Source organism: Pseudophryne corroboree, chromosome 12, assembly GCF_028390025.1.
Source record: "Pseudophryne corroboree isolate aPseCor3 chromosome 12, aPseCor3.hap2, whole genome shotgun sequence".
Lineage (NCBI taxonomy): Eukaryota > Metazoa > Chordata > Amphibia > Anura > Myobatrachidae > Pseudophryne > Pseudophryne corroboree.
The window spans coordinates 7,220,533-7,243,729 of NC_086455.1; the positions used below are offsets into that span (position 1 = coordinate 7,220,533).

Genomic DNA, 23,197 nt, shown 5'->3' on the forward strand with positions numbered 1-23,197 from the left:
CTTCTTATATCCCCCATGTCATCATCCTTCCCATCTCCCCCATGTCATCATCCTTCCCATCTCCCCCATGTCATCATCCTTCCCATCTCCCCCACATCATCCTTCCCATCTCCCCCACATCATCATCCTTTCCATCTCCCCCATGTCATCATCCTTCTCATCTCCCTCACGTCACCATTCTTCTCATATCCCCACGTCGCCATCCTTCCCGTCTCCCCCATGTCCTCATCTCTCATGCCCTCACCCCAATGTCCTCATCTTCCCATATTATTATCCTTCGCACATTCCCGTTATTTTCCTATTAATATATCCATATATGATCATATCACTTGTACCAGCCTATCACACTTGATTTATATCACATGTAGGGTACGGTAATTCAAACCTGTGAGTGCTGGTGGACAACTGATGTCATAGATTATAGCAGCAGCTACAGTCGTACATTGTGATGACACACTCCTTCCCTGCATCAGATTAATCGTCTCATACCTGGTGCTACCAGCAGATGGAGATAGAGTACTGATTATAGCGATAGTCATCTTTTCTCATCAGTATTGACTTTAAAATAAATGAGCAGCGGCTCCAGATATGGTCCTCAAGGCACCCTGAGGGCTAAAACACACACGCCGGCTTTTGCCGGCCGGGAAAAAGCCGGACGGCTTTTTCCCGTGCCGGCATTGTAGTTAACAGTGTGAGGGGTAGGGTGCCTTCACACTGCACGGCCCCGGCCCGGCTGCCGGGTTGCAGCCGGGTCTCACCACTGGAAGGTCCGGCGGCCGCCGGGCCGTCTTTGCAGCCAGTGAACCGTGTGTGTGAAGGGGAGCTTTCACACACAACGTTTTTTTCTGAAGCCATGTCTGATGCTGCGCATGCGCACAGCATTACACACGGCTCAAAGCCGTCCTGTGTGCCAGACTCTGCCGGTTTCTCCCGGATGGCAAAAAGCCGGACAAAGTTTGTCCGGCTTTTTGCCATCGGGGAGAAACCGGCCAGTGTGTTACAGCTTTAACAGTCCAGGTTTTAAATCAGAATGACTGAGGTACTAATTAATTCACCTGTGCTCAAACATGTATATCCTTAAAACCTGGACCGTTAGGGTGCTTTGAGGGCCGCCTTTGGGGATCTAAATAGACCATGCTTGCGAGACACTGGGGCTGTCACATGTACAGTTGCTATAGTTGCGAGCAGCCACTGAAGCCAGATTTGGTACATTACGGCAATGCGACTATCTGTAGGGCTAGTACGGGGGTTCTAGTGTCACCATGCTAGGTGCAAGATCAGAAACAGGCTTTCCTTCTCCATATGCATGGAGCTATTGGGGTAAATTTGCTAAGATGGGAGTTCTATTTAAGATAAGATGTTGCCCATAGCACTTAACTTAAATAGAACTCCTGTCTTAGTAAATGTACCCCATTGATGCACACCCGCGACACTTCCATGCCGCTCCCACAAGTCAGGGCGTTTCTGTTTGCTCGCTATGGGCAACCTCCACTTTTGTCACTGCCTGATACTTCTACCCCCGTGGCATGTTACTAAATAGGACCCTTCCATTTGTACCGGAATAAGAGCATATCACAATAAGTTATGGTTTGTTGCTAACCTCTTATTTACTATAAGACCATTTATCCGCTCCTCCTCTGATCCTTATAATGCTTTACATGTTTCACTCATAATTTAGCTTTTGAAAAGTAATTGACATGTCAGTGGAGGGCACTGCTATAGTGCAAATATACCGAACCTGCTTAAATTCATCATTTTTTCAACAGAGGGCGTAGCTACAATACAAGAGAGTGGTAAAACGCGTCAAACGTTCCTACTCTATTTATCTCAGAGGGGAGATACGGGTTGGCTTTGCCAGTTATCGCTCCATCATGACCCAGCCCCCCTGTGTTGCAAGGCGCCCATAATTACATCGATGTGCACCTCGTTCCTACGCATTTCACCAGAAAGTGGGAGGGTAAAAGGAGGGTGTCCTCCTCCCTCCCCCCAGAGTCCGTGGGGACTCACTGAAATTCAGGAGCCTCTCGGATGTTCCGGAACAGTAGACATGGACAATATAGACACATTTAGGTAAAATATGGCATGCAATGCTTTTGGCACTGCGGAGAGGCCCTTTTGCACTGTAAGTGATTACCAGTGGTCACAGCCATTTTGGGAGCTCAACAAATCACAAACTAGCAAAAATGCTCAGTCTATAAACGCAATAGAGCCCAATGACATCAGTGAGGCATTCTGTGGGGCGGCAATTTTGAGGGCTGCACTGGTTTTGGAATATCTCAATGACAGAATGGCTGCCTCCACTTTGTGTAGTCTGTTGATCCTCGTCAATTACTACTGTGTCTTCTGGGGATTCAGTGGAGATTTGTAATACATTCTCTTCAGAAGCAACCAAGAACATCAATGTCCGGTGGTTCTTCCAGATCTTGAGCACCATACAGTAAGTTTGCAAGAGATAATTAAACATTCCGTCACTCCTGCCAAACGTAAGACTGCGCTTTACCAGAAAAGCCACACCAGCTTTCTTGCTGCTGTCTCTTTGGCACTGCCCGCTTACCCGTTTCGTTAGCTGCGTGTCCATCATGAAGTTATGTACGTGCTTCTCTGCTTTGGTGAGCTCCAGCTTTCGTGCGACCACAGCCACGACTAAGGCAGTACAGCCAGCACCCTGCATGTGGGGAACAAAGCAGACGGGAGACATCTGTAATACATAAAGCATTACTCCTCTGCCCACCCTCAGCCTTAACCCTACTGATATTCTACTTTCATCTGTCCTTCTCTTGCTGAGCAGAAAACATCACCGCATCCCCGGGGATCCATTCTCCCACCTCTGCAGCCACCTGGACTAGGATATCTGTCTGCATTTCCAGTTATGACTATCTGCTGGGTCTGGTGTCTACAGCTATACAATTACGGTATTTACAGTATTCACATAGTAGGAAAGGAGACGTCATCATTTCAGGTTTCATTAGGAAATCTTGGGAATTATAAGGAATATAGGGGGTCATTCCGAGTTGTTCGCTCGTTATTTTTTTGTCGCAACGGAGCGATTAGTTGCTAATGCGCATGCGCAATGTCCGCAGTGCGACTGCGCCAAGTAAATTTGCTATGCAGTTAGGTATTTTACTCACGGCATTACAAGGTTTTTTCTTCGTTCTGGTGATCGTAATGTGATTGACAGGAAGTGGGTGTTTCTGGGCGGAAACTGGCCGTTTTATGGGTGTGTGCGAAAAAACGCTACCGTTTCCGGGAAAAACGCGGGAGTGGCTGGAGAAACGGGGGAGTGTCTGGGCGAACGCTGGGTGTGTTTGTGACGTCAAACCAGGAACGACAAGCACTGAACTGATCGCAGAAACTGCTAAGAAGTGTCTATTCGCAATTCTGCTAATCTTTCGTTCGCAATTTTGATAAGCTAAGATTCACTCCCAGTAGGCGGCGGCTTAGCGTGTGCAAAGCTGCTAAAAGCAGCTTGCGAGCGAACAACTCGGAATGACCCCCATAATACTACTGTCGATCAAATATGGGATACTGTACCGCATAAATAGTAATACCAGTGGGCAGGTACTGAGGTATGTCCGGATCTATGTACACCAGATAATCCATGTCGCCAGAAGACCACACACCTACCTTCTCCCATGGGTTTGTGTTGGCATCTAGCACCTGGCCTGGGGTAGGTGTTACCAGCACTTATAAGATCTCCCTGACTGACTGAGCAACGGCATATGAGAATTAGAAGCTAGAATGATGAGTGGTGAAGGAACGTGCCAGCATTGGGGGGAGGGGGGGATATATGGAGTGTTAGAAGAGGTAAGTGATCAGGGTAACATATGGTGGGACTTGGGTCATATTTAGCAAAGGGCGTATAGCTCATTTGCTGTCGTACATGGGTGTTTTCGATGACTATAAAGCACTTTTTTTTTTTTTTTTTTCGCTTGGCCCAAGACTAGATAATCCTGCTGGTGGTGAGATTCACCGGATCTTACCAGCAAAGGCTTCCACCCAGAACTCAACCCAAAAATACTGCAGTGCAGGGGAGCACCCCTCATCTCCCAGTCAGGAGTACCCAACAGAACTGCGGTGTCCAGGAGGACTCCTGTCCTTTGCAAGGTACTCAGTGATGACAGCCGCCTAACGGACACATTTCCTGCAGGAGGAAACAAGAAACCCTTATGGTCCAGTGCATGTGGTCTCTTGCAGAGAGCTTGGTCGATATCACCATGGAACAAGGTCCAATCTGAGCTGTCTGCGCCAGTGGTGTCAGCATGATTGAACACGCTTCTCCTGTCTCCCCCCCCAAAGAGGTTTATGAGGTGGTAGACATCCTATACACTGGAATGCAGGGTCTATGTTGGTGGTTATGCTGCTGTTTTATATCTAGGTTGAGGGATCTCTGAGAAGAGGAGGAACTGTTTTAGCACGAGAAGGAATATGTTATCCATTGAGCATGGAGTAAATGTAAGAAGAATGAGGTGACAGATTAGTTATTATCTATGTCACCACAGGACGGTGGGGCGATAAGAGGGCAGGTGGTAAGAAATAGCCTATTCTGGGCTCACGTGAGAGATACGTGACTCACAACCAGATAGCAGCCATTTTATAATGCCAGTGACTCTACTTGTAATATTGATAACAGATGAGAAACTTTCTGCGATAACCATGGTAATACAGGGAAAGCATGTCTCCCCAGACCAGCTTTCCTGTAGGAAAGGATTCTAAATGGTACTGGGGGAAGTCACGCCAAGCCTAAGATGGCCGACACTGGAGAGGAGCAGCGCACGCTCACATAAGTAACAAGACTACAAATTCCAACGTCTTAAAGAGTTTTATTTTTTAAGGTAGTAATGACGAAAGGGGGTGTTGTGTCAAACTTGATGATCAGTCCCCCCGACCCACATGGGAGGGGGTTTGATGGGGTGGGCGGTGCACATGGGGCCCTAGGTCCAAGGGGGCCAACACCACACACATGTATTATCACTTACCTTTCTGGAGTCTCGCATTGGAGCTGCAGCCGCGGTAAAAGATCACCGGCAAAATGGCCGGCACAGTAGTGATTAGTCTCCGGAACATGGCGTGCACCATGTTTCCGGAGGCCTGCGTATGCGCAGTAGAGCTAAGAATATTAAATATATTTAAAAAAATAAAATAAATAAACTTTGTTACATTTAAAAAAACAAACGACAATTTCTGACCGGGTTTTGTGGGGAAAACATGTTCCAGTGAAGTGGTAAAATGTAATTTTAAATGAGGAACAAGCATATAAAGCCCCCGCGAACCCCAGTACACCCTATAACTGTGACGAGATCAGGATTATTTCAGGATGAGATGCCACCAGCTGCTGGAGGTGCTCCGTCATATGGGAATCTCCCCATGGCGATTTGTAAGATTGGTAACAATCCTCCTTTGTCTATCCAGAGCCGAGACGACTTCACGAAACACCAGCCCTGGCGGCGGTGTGCGTTTTCCTCTGACGTGTGTGTTGGCGCAGAGACAGGTTGTGTGTGAATGGCATTTGTGATGTCTGAATTGTAACCCTGTGGCAGCAGCTGAATTATCTGATACAAAACTGCTCATCTGCTCCTAACCGTCCCCCCAAAATCTGTTCTCCTAAATAGACACATTCAGGCTGGTCGGTGATGTCTCCTCTCATCCTGCCAAGCCTTCTATATCCCCATTGACAGGCTTCCGTCTGGTTTTCCTCCCTTCATTAAGCTCCATTCTTGTATGTTCCTAATTAATGGAACATCAAGTGCCAATTTGTAATTTCATCCTGTCTCTGCACTCTCCCTCTCCACCCTGGTTTATAATCTATTTGTATACTGTACCTACATGATTTATACTGTGCCCCCTAATGTATAATAGTCCTGTATTCTGTACCTCCCTGACCTATGTCATCGCTATACTGTAGCCCCTAATGTATAATACTCCTGTATTCTGTACCTCCCTGACCTATGTCATCGGTATACTGTACCCCCCTAATGTATAATACTCCTGTATTCTGTACCTCCCTGACCTATGTCATCAGTATACTGTACCTCCTAATGTATAATACTCCTCTATTCTGTACCTCCCTGACCTATGTCATCAGTATACTATACCCCCTAATGTATAATACTCCTGTATTCTGTACCTCCCTGACCTATGTCATCAGTATACTATACCCCCTAATGTATAATACTCCTGTATTCTGTACCTCCCTGACCTATGTCATTGGTATACTGTACCCCTAATGTATAATATTCCTGTATTCTGTACCTCCCTGACCTATGTCATTGGTATACTGTACCCCTAATGTATAATAGTCCTGTATTCTGTACCTCCCTGACCTATGTCATCGGTATACTGTACCCCCCTAATGTATAATACTCCTGTATTCTGTACCTCCCTGACCTATGTCATCAGTATACTGTACCCCCTAATGTATAATAGTCCTGTATTCTGTACCTCCCTGACCTATGTCATCGCTATACTGTAGCCCCTAATGTATAATACTCCTGTATTCTGTACCTCCCTGACCTATGTCATCGGTATACTGTACCCCCCTAATGTATAATACTCCTGTATTCTGTACCTCCCTGACCTATGTCATCAGTATACTGTACCTCCTAATGTATAATACTCCTCTATTCTGTACCTCCCTGACCTATGTCATCAGTATACTATACCCCCTAATGTATAATACTCCTGTATTCTGTACCTCCCTGACCTATGTCATCAGTATACTATACCCCCTAATGTATAATACTCCTGTATTCTGTACCTCCCTGACCTATGTCATTGGTATACTGTACCCCTAATGTATAATATTCCTGTATTCTGTACCTCCCTGACCTATGTCATTGGTATACTGTACCCCTAATGTATAATAGTCCTGTATTCTGTACCTCCCTGACCTATGTCATCGGTATACTGTACCCCCCTAATGTATAATACTCCTGTATTCTGTACCTCCCTGACCTATGTCATCAGTATACTGTACCTCCTAATGTATAATACTCCTCTATTCTGTACCTCCCTGACCTATGTCATCAGTATACTATACCCCCTAATGTATAATACTCCTGTATTCTGTACCTCCCTGACCTATGTCATCAGTATACTATACCCCCTAATGTATAATACTCCTGTATTCTGTACCTCCCTGACCTATGTCATTGGTATACTGTACCCCTAATGTATAATATTCCTGTATTCTGTACCTCCCTGACCTATGTCATTGGTATACTGTACCCCTAATGTATAATAGTCCTGTATTCTGTACCTCCCTGACCTATGTCATCGGTATACTGTACCCCTAATGTATAATACTCCTGTATTCTGTACCTCCCTGACCGATGTCATCAGTATACTATACCCCCTAATGTATAATACTCCTGTATTCTGTACCTCCCTGACCTATGTCATTGGTATACTGTACCCCTAATGTATAATAGTCCTGTATTCTGTACCTCCCTGACCTATGTCATCGGTATACTGTACCCCTAATGTATAATACTCCTGTATTCTGTACCTCCCTGACCGATGTCATCAGTATACTATACCACCTAATGTATAATACTCCTGTATTCTGTACCTCCCTGACCTATGTCATTGGTATACTGTACCCCTAATGTATAATATTCCTGTATTCTGTACCTCCCTGACCTATGTCATTGGTATACTGTACCCCTAATGTATAATAGTCCTGTATTCTGTACCTCCCTGACCTATGTCATCGGTATACTGTACCCCTAATGTAGAATACTCCTGTATTCTGTACCTCCCTGATCTATGTCATCGGCATACTGTACCCCTTAATGTATAATATTCCTGTATTCTGTACCTCCCTGACTGTATCCCCTAGTGTATAATACTCCTGTATTCTGTACCTCCCTGACCTATGTCATCAGTATACTGTACCCCTAATGTTTAATAGTCCTGTATTCTGTACTTCCCTGACCTGTCATCAGTATACTGTATCCCCTAATGTATAATATTCCTGTATTCTGTACCTCCCTGACCTATGTCATCAGTATACTGTATCCCCTAATGTATAATATTCCTGTATTCTGTACCTCCCTGACCTATGTCATCAGTATACTGTATCCCCTAATGTATAATACTCCTGTATTCTGTACCTCCCTGACCCATGTCATCAGTATACTGTACCCCTAATGTATAATAGTCCTGTATTCTATACCTTCCTGACCTATGTCATCGGTATACTGTACCACTAATGTATAATAGTCCTGTATTCTGTACCTCCCTGACCTATGTCATTGGTATACTGTACCCCCTAATGTATAATACTCCTGTATTCTGTACCTCCCTGACCTATGTCATTGGTGTACTGTACCCCCTAATGTATAATACTCCTGTATTCTGTACCTCCCTGACCTATGTCATTGGTGTACTGTACCCCCTAATGTATAATACTCCTGTATTCTGTACCTCCGTGACCTATGTCATTGGTGTACTGTACCCCCTAATGTATAATACTCCTGTATTCTGTACCTCCCTGAATTATGTCATTGGTATACTGTACCCCTAATGTATAATACTCCTGTATTCTGTACTTCCCTGACCTATGTCATTGGTATACTGTACCCCTAATGTATGATACTCCTGTATTCTGTACCTCCCTGACCTATGTCATCAGTATACTGTACCCCTAATGTATAATAATTCTGTATTCTGTACCTCCCTGACCTATGTCATCAGTATACTGTATCCCCTAATGTATAATACTCCTGTATTCTGTACCTCCCTGACCCATGTAATCAGTATACTGTACCTCTAATGTATAATAGTCCTGTATTCTGTACCTCCCTGACCTATGTCATCGGTATACTGTACCCCCTAATGTATAATACTCCTGTACTCTGTACCTCCCTGATCTATGTCATCGGTATACTGTACCCCCTAATGTATAATATTCCTGTATTCTGTACCTCCCTGACCTATGTCATTGGTATACTGTACCCCTAATGTATAATACTCCTGTATTCTGTACCTCCCTGACCTATGTCATTGGTATACTGTACCCCTAATGTATAATACTCCTGTATTCTGTACCTCCCTGACCTATGTCATTGGTATACTGTACCCCTAATGTATGATACTCCTGTATTCTGTACCTCCCTGACCTATGTCATCAGTATACTGTACCCCTAATGTATAATATTCCTGTATTCTGTACCTCCCTGACCTATGTCATCAGTATACTGTATCCCCTAATGTATAATACTCCTGTATTCTGTACCTCCCTGACCCATGTCATCAGTATACTGTACCCCTAATGTATAATAGTCCTGTATTCTGTACCTTCCTGACCTATGTCATCAGTATACTGTACCCCTAATGTATAATAGTCCTGTATTCTGTACCTCCCTGACCTATGTCATCGGTATACTGTACCCCCTAATGTATAATACTCCTGTATTCTGTACCTCCCTGACCTATGTCATCAGTATACTGTACCCTCTAATGTATAATACTCCTGTATTCTGTACCTCCCTGACCTATGTCATCGGTATACTGTACCCCCTAATGTATAATACTCCTGTATTCTGTACCTCCCTGATCTATGTCAACGGTATACTGTACCCCCTAATGTATAATATTCCTGTATTCTGTACCTCCCTGACCTATGTCATTGGTATACTGTACCCCTAATGTATAATACTCCTGTATTCTGTACCTCCCTGACCTATGTCATTGGTATACTGTACCCCTAATGTATAATACTCCTGTATTCTGTACTTCCCTGACCTATGTCATTGGTATACTGTACCCCTAATGTATGATACTCCTGTATTCTGTACCTCCCTGACCTATGTCATCAGTATACTGTACCCCTAATGTATAATATTCCTGTATTCTGTACCTCCCTGACCTATGTCATCAGTATACTATATCCCCTAATGTATAATACTCCTGTATTCTGTACCTCCCTGACCCATGTCATCAGTATACTGTACCCCTAATGTATAATAGTCCTGTATTCTGTACCTTCCTGACCTATGTCATCAGTATACTGTACCCCTAATGTATAATAGTCCTGTATTCTGTACCTCCCTGACCTATGTCATCGGTATACTGTACCCCCTAATGTATAATACTCCTGTATTCTGTACCTCCCTGACCTATGTCATCGGTATACTGTATCCCCTAATGTATAATACTCCTGTATTCTGTACCTCCCTGACCCATGTCATCAGTATACTGTACCCCTAATGTATAATAGTCCTGTATTCTGTACCTTCCTGACCTATGTCATCAGTATACTGTACCCCTAATGTATAATAGTCCTGTATTCTGTACCTCCCTGACCTATGTCATCGGTATACTGTACCCCCTAATGTATAATACTCCTGTATTCTGTACCTCCCTGACCTATGTCATCGGTATACTGTACCCCTAATGTATAATATTCCTGTATTCTGTACCTCCCTGACCTATGTCATCAGTATACTGTATCCCCTAATGTATAATACTCCTGTATTCTGTACCTCCCTGACCCATGTCATCAGTATACTGTACCCCTAATGTATAATAGTCCTGTATTCTGTACCTCCCTGACCTATGTCATCGGTATACTGTACCCCCTAATGTATAATACTCCTGTATTCTGTACCTCCCTGACCTATGTCATCAGTATACTGTACCCTCTAATGTATAATACTCCTCTATTCTGTACCTCCCTGACCTATGTCATTGGTATACTGTACCCCCTAATGTATAATACTCCTGTATTCTGTACCTCCCTGACCTATGTCATCAGTATACTGTACCCTCTAATGTATAATACTCCTGTATTCTGTACCTCCCTGACCTATGTCATCGGTATACTGTACCCCCTAATGTATAATACTCCTGTATTCTGTACCTCCCTGATCTATGTCAACGGCATACTGTACCCCCTAATGTATAATATTCCTGTATTCTGTACCTCCCTGACCTATGTCATTGGTATACTGTACCCCTAATGTATAATACTCCTGTATTCTGTACCTCCCTGACCTATGTCATTGGTATACTGTACCCCTAATGTATAATACTCCTGTATTCTGTACTTCCCTGACCTATGTCATTGGTATACTGTACCCCTAATGTATGATACTCCTGTATTCTGTACCTCCCTGACCTATGTCATCAGTATACTGTACCCCTAATGTATAATATTCCTGTATTCTGTACCTCCCTGACCTATGTCATCAGTATACTATATCCCCTAATGTATAATACTCCTGTATTCTGTACCTCCCTGACCCATGTCATCAGTATACTGTACCCCTAATGTATAATAGTCCTGTATTCTGTACCTTCCTGACCTATGTCATCAGTATACTGTACCCCTAATGTATAATAGTCCTGTATTCTGTACCTCCCTGACCTATGTCATCGGTATACTGTACCCCCTAATGTATAATACTCCTGTATTCTGTACCTCCCTGACCTATGTCATCAGTATACTGTACCCTCTAATGTATAATACTCCTGTATTCTGTACCTCCCTGACCTATGTCATCGGTATACTGTACCCCCTAACGTATAATACTCCTGTATTCTGTACCTCCCTGACCTATGTCATCGGTATACTGTACCCTCTAATGTATAATACTCCTGTATTCTGTACCTCCCTGACCTATGTCATCGGTATACTGTACCCCCTAATGTATAATACTCCTGTATTCTGTACCTCCCTGATCTATGTCATCGGTATACTGTACCCCCTAATGTATAATATTCCTGTATTCTGTACCTCCCTGACCTATGTCATTGGTATACTGTACCCCTAATGTATAATACTCCTGTATTCTGTACCTCCCTGACCTATGTCATCGGTATACTGTACCCCCTAATGTATAATACTCCTGTATTCTGTACCTCCCTGATCTATGTCATCGGTATACTGTACCCCCTAATGTATAATATTCCTGTATTCTGTACCTCCCTGACCTATGTCATTGGTATACTGTACCCCTAATGTATGATACTCCTGTATTCTGTACCTCCCTGACCTATGTCATCAGTATACTGTACCCCTAATGTATAATATTCCTGTATTCTGTACCTCCCTGACCTATGTCATCAGTATACTGTACCCCTAATGTATAATAGTCCTGTATTCTGTACCTCCCTGACCTATGTCATCAGTATACTGTACCCCTAATGTATAATACTCCTGTATTCTGTACCTCCCTGACCTATGTCATCAGTATACTGTACCCTCTAATGTATAATATTCCTCTATTCTGTACCTCCCTGACCTATGTCATTGGTATACTGTACCCCCTAATGTATAATACTCCTGTATTCTGTACCTCCCTGACCTATGTCATCAGTATACTGTACCCTCTAATGTATAATACTACTGTATTCTGTACCTCCCTTATCTATGTCATTGGTATACTGTACCCCCTAATGTATAATACTCCTGTATTCTGTACCTCCCTGATCTATGTCATCGGTATACTGTACCCCCTAATGTATAATATTCCTGTATTCTGTACCTCCCTGACCTATGTCATTGGTATACTGTACCCCTAATGTATAATACTCCTGTATTCTGTACCTCCCTGACCTATGTCATTGGTATACTGTACCCCTAATGTATAATACTCCTGTATTCTGTACTTCCCTGACCTATGTCATTGGTATACTGTACCCCTAATGTATGATACTCCTGTATTCTGTACCTCCCTGACCTATGTCATCAGTATACTGTACCCCTAATGTATAATATTCCTGTATTCTGTACCTCCCTGACCTATGTCATCAGTATACTATATCCCCTAATGTATAATACTCCTGTATTCTGTACCTCCCTGACCCATGTCATCAGTATACTGTACCCCTAATGTATAATAGTCCTGTATTCTGTACCTTCCTGACCTATGTCATCAGTATACTGTACCCCTAATGTATAATAGTCCTGTATTCTGTACCTCCCTGACCTATGTCATCGGTATACTGTACCCCCTAATGTATAATACTCCTGTATTCTGTACCTCCCTGACCTATGTCATCAGTATACTGTACCCTCTAATGTATAATACTCCTGTATTCTGTACCTCCCTGACCTATGTCATCTGTATACTGTACCCCCTAACGTATAATACTCCTGTATTCTGTACCTCCCTGACCTATGTCATCGGTATACTGTACCCTCTAATGTATAATACTCCTGTATTCTGTACCTCCCTGACCTATGTCATCGGTATACTGTACCCCCTAATGTATAATACTCCTGTATTCTGTACCTCCCTGATCTATGTCATCGGTATACTGTACCCCCTAATGTATAATATTCCTGTATTCTGTACCTCCCTGACCTATGTCATTGGTATACTGTACCCCTAATGTATAATACTCCTGTATTCTGTACCTCCCTGACCTATGTCATCGGTATACTGTACCCCCTAATGTATAATACTCCTGTATTCTGTACCTCCCTGATCTATGTCATCGGTATACTGTACCCCCTAATGTATAATATTCCTGTATTCTGTACCTCCCTGACCTATGTCATTGGTATACTGTACCCCTAATGTATGATACTCCTGTATTCTGTACCTCCCTGACCTATGTCATCAGTATACTGTACCCCTAATGTATAATATTCCTGTATTCTGTACCTCCCTGACCTATGTCATCAGTATACTGTACCCCTAATGTATAATAGTCCTGTATTCTGTACCTCCCTGACCTATGTCATCAGTATACTGTACCCCTAATGTATAATACTCCTGTATTCTGTACCTCCCTGACCTATGTCATCAGTATACTGTACCCTCTAATGTATAATATTCCTCTATTCTGTACCTCCCTGACCTATGTCATTGGTATACTGTACCCCCTAATGTATAATACTCCTGTATTCTGTACCTCCCTGACCTATGTCATCAGTATACTGTACCCTCTAATGTATAATACTACTGTATTCTGTACCTCCCTTATCTATGTCATTGGTATACTGTACCCCCTAATGTATAATACTCCTGTATTCTGTACCTCCCTGATCTATGTCATCGGTATACTGTACCCCCTAATGTATAATATTCCTGTATTCTGTACCTCCCTGACCTATGTCATTGGTATACTGTACCCCTAATGTATAATACTCCTGTATTCTGTACCTCCCTGACCTATGTCATTGGTATACTGTACCCCTAATGTATGATACTCCTGTATTCTGTACCTCCCTGACCTATGTCATCAGTATACTGTACCCCTAATGTATAATATTCCTGTATTCTGTACCTCCCTGACCTATGTCATTGGTATACTGTACCCCCTAATGTATAATACTCCTGTATTCTGTACCTCCCTGACCTATGTCATCGGTATACTGTACCCTCTAATGTATAATACTACTGTATTCTGTACCTCCCTGACCTATGTCATCAGTATACTGTACCCTCTAATGTATAATACTCCTGTATTCTGTACCTCCCTGACCTATGTCATCGGTATACTATACCCCCTAATGTATAATACTCCTGTATTCTGTACCTCCCTGACCTATGTCATCAGTATACTGTACCCTCTAATGTATAATACTCCTGTATTCTGTACCTCCCTGACCTATGTCATCAGTATACTGTACCCCCTAATGTATAATACTCCTGTATTCTGTACCTCCCTGACCTATGTCATCAGTATACTGTACCCTCTAATGTATAATACTCCTGTATTCTGTACCTCCCTGACCTATGTCATCAGTATACTGTACCCCCTAATGTATAATACTCCTGTATTCTGTACCTCCCTGACCTATGTCATCAGTATACTGTACCCTCTAATGTATAATACTCCTGTATCTCCCTGACCTATGTCATCGGTATACTGTACCCCCTAATGTATAATACTCCTGTATTCTGTACCTCCCTGACCTATAGTCATCGGTATACTGTACCCTCTAATGTATAATACTCCTGTATTCTGTACCTCCCTGACCTATTTCATCGGTATACTGTACCCTCTAATGTATAATACTCCTGTATTCTGTACCTCCCTGACCTATGTCATTGGTATACTGTACCCCCTAATGTATAATACTCCTGTATTCTGTACCTCCCTGACCTATGTCATCAGTATACTGTACCCTCTAATGTATAATACTCCTGTATTCTGTACCTCCCTGACCTATGTCATCAGTATACTGTACCCTCTAATGTATAATACTCCTGTATTCTTTACCTTCCTGCCTTATTATGACATGCTGTAGCCATGCAGGTATAACGCCAGCATTACCGTACACTACTGGCACGTCTGATGACACCGGGCCTGATTCAGAGCAACGGCCATGGTGCAGCCAGTGGTGGCACATTAGGACTCACCAATGGATATTACGGCGTGTATGAATACAGACAGCGGGTATCTCAGTCCTTGCACACTCGGGCACACGGATGTACACCAGGGGATGGGCTTTATAGCTGCATTTGCATAAAGTCTCTGGTGGGCGATGGCGGCTATAAGGCGGAGCTCTGCGGCAACAGCGTCCGCCTCCCGCCTGCCGCACACAAAGCTGGTAACTATCTATTTGAACACCAGAGCCACAGGCATTACAAGGAACGCTTCCAGGGAGCGGGTGGAAAGAGCTGATCAGCTACTTAGCAGTAGAAATGTGAGGCCTGCAGGCACCTGTGTGCATAGCACTGAATGAGGCGACGGGTCATGTAACCGGTGTCCCTTGCCCACCTCTCTTGCTCGTGGGGTGGGGAACTTTCCCGGGCTGGTGGCAGAGTATCTTGTGGCAGGTCTGACTGATCTGGAGTCTCTGCAGAGTCCCCTTCCCATCCAGTCTGTGCTCTGCAGCAACGCAATTAAATAGGTCCGGAACCGGATGGGTGACAATTCATACAAAATGTATACTACCTCCAATTAGAGTGATTTGAGGAAGAAGGCAAGTACAATGTCTGGGTCCAGGGGACGTTCTGTGTTCTAGACTGTGCACAGAGCCTTCACACGATAGAAGGGACAAGACTGAAGACGTGGGTTTACGCCGAGGAACGGACGTGGATATATAGATATACTGTGATGAGCTCAGGTGGTGGATGCCGTCTCCTGGGGTCTGAAGCGGCTCAAGATAGTAAAGAGAACTATAATAGAGTCAAAGTACCAACACGTATCCATTGCTGTCTTTATGGGGCAACATAAATCCTAAACCAAACCTCACGATTTTCGCGGGTCAGTCCCATTTTTTTGTGTCTGTCCCGCTGTCCCACCTGCGGGCAGCAGTGTCCCGCGGTGGGGGGAGGGGGGGTTGGGAGGCTCCTGCCACTGCTCCGCAGAGAGTAGATGCTGTGCGCCTGCACACGGCGTCTATTCAGTGGAGACAGAGGGAGAGTGGGTATGCCAGCACCTCACAGAGCTGACAACGGGGCATGACTGCCGCAAAGCCACACCCCTTTCACATAGGCCACACCCTCTGCATTGACTTGAAATGTTGGCAGGTATGCCTAAACCCATGAAGCTCTAACGAACGCACCAACTTTCCTCTCTCTACCTATTTCAGAGGCGGTGGCTCCGGGAGCCCTTAAGCCAGCTCTTATTTAAGCCAACACTAGAAAGATGCAGAATACAATTCCCTGGAGTTTTTAAAAACACAAGACAGAAACCCGGGATGCACATATAGAGCGGGATTCAATTCTTTTCACCCCTTTCCACACTCATTCTGTTTCTGCCCTCAGGGACGCTGTATCGTTATTTCAGCTCGCTACCCCCGGAGTAGCGAGGCACCCAACCCTTTACACAGCTAAACCTGATCACTATGGGCGCAATATGCGTGATAGCGGAAATTGGGCGTGATATATCATTTGAATCTCACCCATAGGGTACACTGGAGTGCCAAAAGTCATGGGATAGCAGTATGTAAAGGTAATGGTAGACGGTGCCACGGAATCGTGGGATGTGGAAGAGACCTCCACTCACACCCAAGATCCTCCAACCACAGTACACATTTGTTGCCGCGCTACGTCGGGCTAGTGCGGGCCCTACGCGATACTATGCAATGAATTTTGGCACTTCAGGCACTATTGTCCCTGTCTTCCACACAGATTATTCTAGCGGTAAGCATATACATTTGCTGACCTAGATGGCTGTGTGTAAAACTTTTAAACATGATTTAAATGAGACCGTAGATGAGGAAGGTACATTTAGTGGGTGTACAGCCTTCACCTCAAAGTGGAAATCTTGTACTTTACTTTGTGGCAGGGGGCGGAGCATTGAACTTTGTGGCAGGGGGCGGAGCCTTGTACTTTGTGGCGGAGATGGAACCTTGTACTTTAATGGGGTGCTTTGCAATTCTGCCTAAGTTCTACGTGTAATTCTACCAATGTCCTGAAACACATCAACCATTTCATTAAAACAGCCATGGTGTCCCCTCACGTTCAAGAGGCTATACCTAGCATTATTTTAGCAGAATAATGTGAAAGTGTGAAGGCACAAAGGGGCTGGGGTCTTAAAGTCTTTTGTAGGGTCAACTTTCAATAGGCGTTTATGCCCTTTTCCACATGCTGTATTAATGTTGCGTTGGATCCGTAGACAGTATACCCACAAGGACAGGAAATGGGATGTGCATCCTGAAATGTGCGTGTATTTCTTGTTACTGATAAGCACACTGACCCCATACAGCAATAGTTTGAGTCAGGTCTTCATGGAACACGTGTATATACACTCAGTGGCCAACGTCACAGTTGCTTAGATCACATTTGTTCCCCATTCTGGTGATCGGTCTAAAGAACAACTGAACCTCTTGATCACCTCCTGATAACTTTAGGCATGGAGTTGCTGCCACACGATTGGCTCATTAGATATTTGCATTAAGGAACGGATGCATAGGTGTCACTAATAAGATGGCCGATGAGTGGGTTTTACATATAATATAATATATAACTTTATATTATAACTTTAAGAGCTGTCGATGGGATGCAAGCACAGCTATGCAGCGACGTTAATTGCATTGCTCGCGAAAAATGTAAAAGAAAACAATGATTAAGCCCATTTGCAACGAATGTGACAACCCCCCCCCCCAAAAAAAAACAACAACATGTTCCACTTTATACAGGGACAGAGACTACAGGCAGTGCCGCGGCCTACTCGGTTGCCATGGAAACACAGCTGTAAGGCCTACCGCTAAGGGCTGATTACAGACCAAACAATAATAATAATAATAAATCCGGGAGAGGGAAGCCACCAGAGAATAGAAGGCTGAAAGGAAGGGAAAGCCCTCACATGAAATGACTCAGCTAGAAAATGACATTAATTATACAATAAAAACGAGAAAGACACAGGGCATTTCCAGGCCCTGGAATCAGCGATGAGAGAGAGAGAGAGGGGAAACGAGCAGGGCGAGAGCGAGCGACGGAAAGGAGAGAGAGAGCAACGGGTAGAATATGAATTCCGAAAGATCAGCCGGTGAAATAATTACTGCTGGAATCCGCAGAGAAGATAATTGGAGCCCCTGAATTAGAACAAGATATTTTTAATCAACGGGAGGCTGATTATACACTGCCAGCTCTGCTGAGACTGGTAATAGCAAGAGCAGAACGATTTCTGAGGCAGGGTGTAAGTTTAGCAGCAGACGTGCCGACATAGCGAACGCTGAGGCCGCCAGCTGCGCCGGGCAGCCCCGCCGTTTGCTTTCATGTTTTTGTTGCCATCTTACAAGAAAACAATAGCGACTGATTAAGCCTTAGCTGATCATTTTCAGATGGGATCCAAGACCGACATGGCGCACGTGCTGGTTGGGAAGTAATTCTCCCAAAACGCCGACCCATCGAACTGGACACTTCCACGATGGAATCCACCGCACAGATCTAGTTTTCTGCTACAGATAAACCTCTTTGCCCTGCAATCCTCCCAAAAACACTCTCCCCTAACCCAGCTGAGCAGTCTTATACTCACCATGATGCCGGTCAGTAGGCAGACGCCCTTCCCACAGTAGGTGTTTGGCACCATGTCACCGTAACCGATGGAGAGGAAGGTGATGGAGATCAACCACATGGCACCCAGGAAGTTGCTGGTAACATCCTGCTGGTCATGATACCTGAGGAGAAGAAGACAAGGCCAAGGTTCAAGATGGCGGCTAGTTATAGCATACTGCAGTGGCTCTCACATTCGGCTCATGGTGCAAAGCTCCATTCTAACTCATTATTAGCATCTATCAATGCATTATCTACCTTACAGATAATGTAATTAAACATTTGACAATATACAGTATATATTCAAGTTTAAGAGATCCTTCTGCATCAACCAGCTACGAACTTTTCTTCTATCTAAGCCATCAGTTAGGGCCTGATTCCAAGATGGCCGCTATTGTGTCTTTGGACCTTATTCAGGTATGTGAGCAAACCAAAAAAAAGCACACTAATGGACAAAACCATGCGGCACTGCAGGTGGGGCAGATGTAACATGTGCAGAGAGAGTTAGATTTGGGTGAGGTGTGTTCAAATTGAAATCTAAGTTGCAGTGTAGAAATAAAGCAGCCAGTATTTACCCTGCACATAAACAATATAACCCACCCAAATCTAACTCTCTCTGCACATGTTACATCTGCCCCACCTGCAGTGCACATGGTTTTGTCCATTAGTGTGCTCTCTTGGTTTATTAACAAACCTGAATAACCTTCATTGCATGTAGTAATTTGTACAGAAACTCTCCCTGAGGCTGCATCTCTTATCTGCCGCTTGCCTGCAAAGACTGAACATTGGTGGTCATTCCGAGTTGATCGCTAGCTGCATTTGTTCGCAGCGCAGCGCTCAGGCTAAAAATCGGCAGTTCTGCGCATTCGTATGCGGCGCAATGTGCATGCGCGACGTACGGGCACAACTAACGATGTAGTTTTGCACAGGGTCTAGCGATGCATTTCAGTCGCACTGCTGGCCGCAGAGTGATTGATAGGAAGAGGGCGTTACTGGGTGGCAACTGACCGTTTTCAGGGAGTGTGCGGAAAAACGCAGGCGTGCCATGGAAAAGGCAGGCGTGGCTTGGCGAATGCTGGGCGGGTGTGTGACGTCAAATCCGGAACTAAATAGTCTGAAGTGATCGCAAGCGCTGAGTAGGTCTGGAGCTACTCTGAAACTACCCAAAACATTTTTGCAGCCGCTCTGCGATAAAAACGTTTGCACTTCTGCTAAGCTAAAATACACTCCCAGTGGGCGGTGGCATAGCGTTTGCACGGCTGCTAAAAACTGCTAGCAAGCGAACAACTCGGAATGACCCCCCATTGACTTTACACAAGCCCTATGGTTGCTCAGAATGTCCGTTGCAACTTTGCAGCCAGGGCTCATTGCAACGCAGTCTCTGGCCAGGACAAACCAGCACCCTGTTACCTCCCGGGAACACCCTCCAAAATTCAGACAGAGCAATATTTTGTTTCTCCCTTTTTCTATTTTTTTTTTTTTTTTCAAATGAAGCATTTATGTAGTTAATTACAGGGATAACATCATCTGTGAATATGGCCACAAAGTATATGGATGAGGCCTAAAGACACCTCTGAGAAACACGCAGCAGGCTTTGCTGCCTGGCTACTGTAGGCACTGAGTGTCTTACATTAATAAGATGTCTGGTAATAATCTTTGCTGCGGTGAAGGTGTCGGCATTCATCATGTATCATGTGATCAATGGTTGTGGGCTGCTCGGCTTATTGCAAGACAAGATACTGCTACTGAATAGACCGCTGCTTCCCACAGAGCATTGTCTCACAGTTTATTGGAGGTGATCCGTATCCTGCTTCCCACCATTCTCCGTTTTTCTTCTCCAAAGGGAGGAAAGTTGCTTTGAATTCAAAGCGTCTCATTGACAAACACAGGGCCTGGCGCAGAGCTGTATAGTAGACAAGGCGGATTATTGTTGAAATTCTGCAGTTGATTGATTATCTGCGAATGAGTCGCCCCTGCGTGTGCCGCAACGGTTTTATCATGGTGGTTGCAGAGAGGATTTATTGGCAAAGTGATCGATAGTCAGGGGCGTGTCATGAAGGTTTACGGGGCAAGTAGATGGGACTGCGGTCCTGTACCCAGATGTAATGTCTCCGGCGTCTCACTTCCTGCGGCCATGCTGCGCCACCAGAAGTTTGATAATCGACTAATCTGCGATGGATGCTGCATCTTTGTGCGCTGCCGCTGGGATTCGTAAAGCTGCCGGCGAGTGCCTCAATACATTTGCATATCTTCGCACATTCGCAGGTGCAAACGCATTTGTGTACATGTATGAACCAAGCTCCTAGTCCAAAGACCAAGCATCTCTCCGCATCGCACACTCATTCACAACTGCATACACAGTCACACCCTGTGCGCAAAAACAAGGAACGTCGGAGCTAAAGGTTGGTCTATAGCTGGACACACTGAACACAGCAGCAGCGACGGTGACGTCATGCTTTTGTACATATGAGTCTGCAGCTGACAGCGGGAACACGCTCCAGAAGCGGCCATGATGTCCCTGCGTTTTCCCAACCACTCCCCGTAAACTTCTCCAAACAGTCACTTCCTGTCAAACACTCTGCTATTAAATCCTCGCTGCAAGCGGCATCCTCGCAAATGTGCATTGTGATCGCGGCACATGCGCAGTCATCCGATAATCGCTCCCCGTTACACGACGATCGCCCATTGCGTACAATCATGAATGAGGCCCAATATCCATAAACATACTGGTAGTTACTTGCTTGGCGAGTAAATTGGGTCTTGTGTGTGGGTTGTCGGCTTTGTTCTAGGGGTTATACTGTAGATTGCAAGCTCTGTTAGCACAGGGACTGTTGTGTAAATAAATGCGATTGTAATATGCCGAGAATTATGAGAGATAATAGAAGTTAATGCATCTCCTCCAAGTACATTTAGCGCTCATTTGTCCATTACGCCATTTATAGAAAGCTGCGCTGTCTTCTCGCCATGATACACAAATAAATAAACGAGGGATCGCCATAATCTTATCTTTCCTACGCTGCCTCATTCCATTATCAATCTTCTTTCAGCTACTGAATGGGATCACATGACGGTGCCGCAGCGACTATCGGAGCTTAATGGCTTTTAACAAAAAGAATCATTATTTAATCAATCTTATCTCTGCCTCATGTTTTCTGCTCGCAGACACTCACCTCTGTAATGGAACCAATATGGCGCTTACTCCGTGTACCTTTCTGCAAGCCACTGTACCGCCCCCTGCCTTACACACCTAGAATAAATTGTAAGTTCTTTGAGGGCAGAGTTGTGGTGTTCCTACATATATATTGCGACATGTAAAGGTTGCGGGTAGAACTCAGGGGGGCGGATTCTGAGAAGCACACTGCAGCCGCATCTATTGGCGATCGGCCGCCTGTGACTTCATGCAAACTCTTCCCCCTATTGTACAGCCACACGGCTGAATGCGCAAGGACTGAGACGCAGACTCTTAGTGCCCGCGCACGCTGTAATACAGATTAGTGCATCGTTATACCCCACCATCGGCCCGCTATGCCGTGTGTATCGATCACCGAAAGCATGCGGCGTAGGAGATTTCAAAATGTTTCATGCATGCGCCGTTGCAAATAATCGCTCGACTACATCATCCCCGGCAACTCGTACGGCTCTGAATCAGGCCCGGTGTGTGGCCGTTACCCTTGGCATTGAACAGGGCAGCCATTGTGTCTGAGGACAGAAATATGCCTCAAGCTCCTGGTTTGTTGAATACAACGAAATGGCGAATTTAATGTGGGCCGGACACAAATGGGGCCCATTTCATGGGCTATTGCGATATTCAGCCCATCCGTTCTCTGGGAACGAGTGACGTTACCGCGGCAATTGTTTTGATTGCATTCTCTGTGTAGGTGACGTGTGCACGTTAATAACTGAATCAGAGTTCATGTAGAACATGGACTCTAACGCCAATAATCCAATCAGGCAGGGCCGGAATGCCAGAAGGGCCAATGGCCTGATGGGCCGCTCCGGCCACACAGAGAGACCGGGGCTGGCAAAGCAGCTCAGCCTCCCGTCGCTCTGCTCAGCTGCCCAGAATACAGAGAGATGGGAGCGTGCCGTCAGACCATGCCCCCATGACTCGTGGCATGCCATCCATGAGCCGTGACCACGTCCCCTTATCATGCATGCAGGGTAATATGCCTGGGCTGTTCTAGAACCCCAGTCCGTCCCTGCAATCAAGTATCCCATTTGAACAGCATAACAGAAACTGGATTAATGAACACGACTGTGTGACTGACTGTTTTTGCTTGTTTTTTTGGAGAGGG

General features: G+C 44.9%; 1 protein-coding gene and 1 long non-coding RNA gene across 2 annotated transcripts in view; one reads left to right on the plus strand and one right to left on the minus strand.

The window, feature by feature from the left end:
- LOC134980163 (uncharacterized) overlaps window positions 1–2,906 on the plus strand; it is an 85,526-nt gene extending 82,620 nt beyond the window's left edge. The window contains exon 4 of the long non-coding RNA XR_010190345.1: window positions 2,789–2,906. This is a non-coding gene — a long non-coding RNA (uncharacterized LOC134980163). The remainder of the gene's footprint in view (window positions 1–2,788) is intronic.
- KCNN3 (potassium calcium-activated channel subfamily N member 3) overlaps window positions 1–23,197 on the minus strand; it is a 148,358-nt gene that overhangs the window by 47,461 nt on the left and 77,700 nt on the right. Inside the window, exons 4-5 of the mRNA XM_063946852.1 lie at window positions 18,886–19,027; window positions 2,555–2,665 (exon numbers count right to left, since the gene is read on the minus strand). Of these exons, the coding sequence (XP_063802922.1) occupies window positions 2,555–2,665; window positions 18,886–19,027 (253 nt within the window). The remainder of the gene's footprint in view (window positions 1–2,554; window positions 2,666–18,885; window positions 19,028–23,197) is intronic.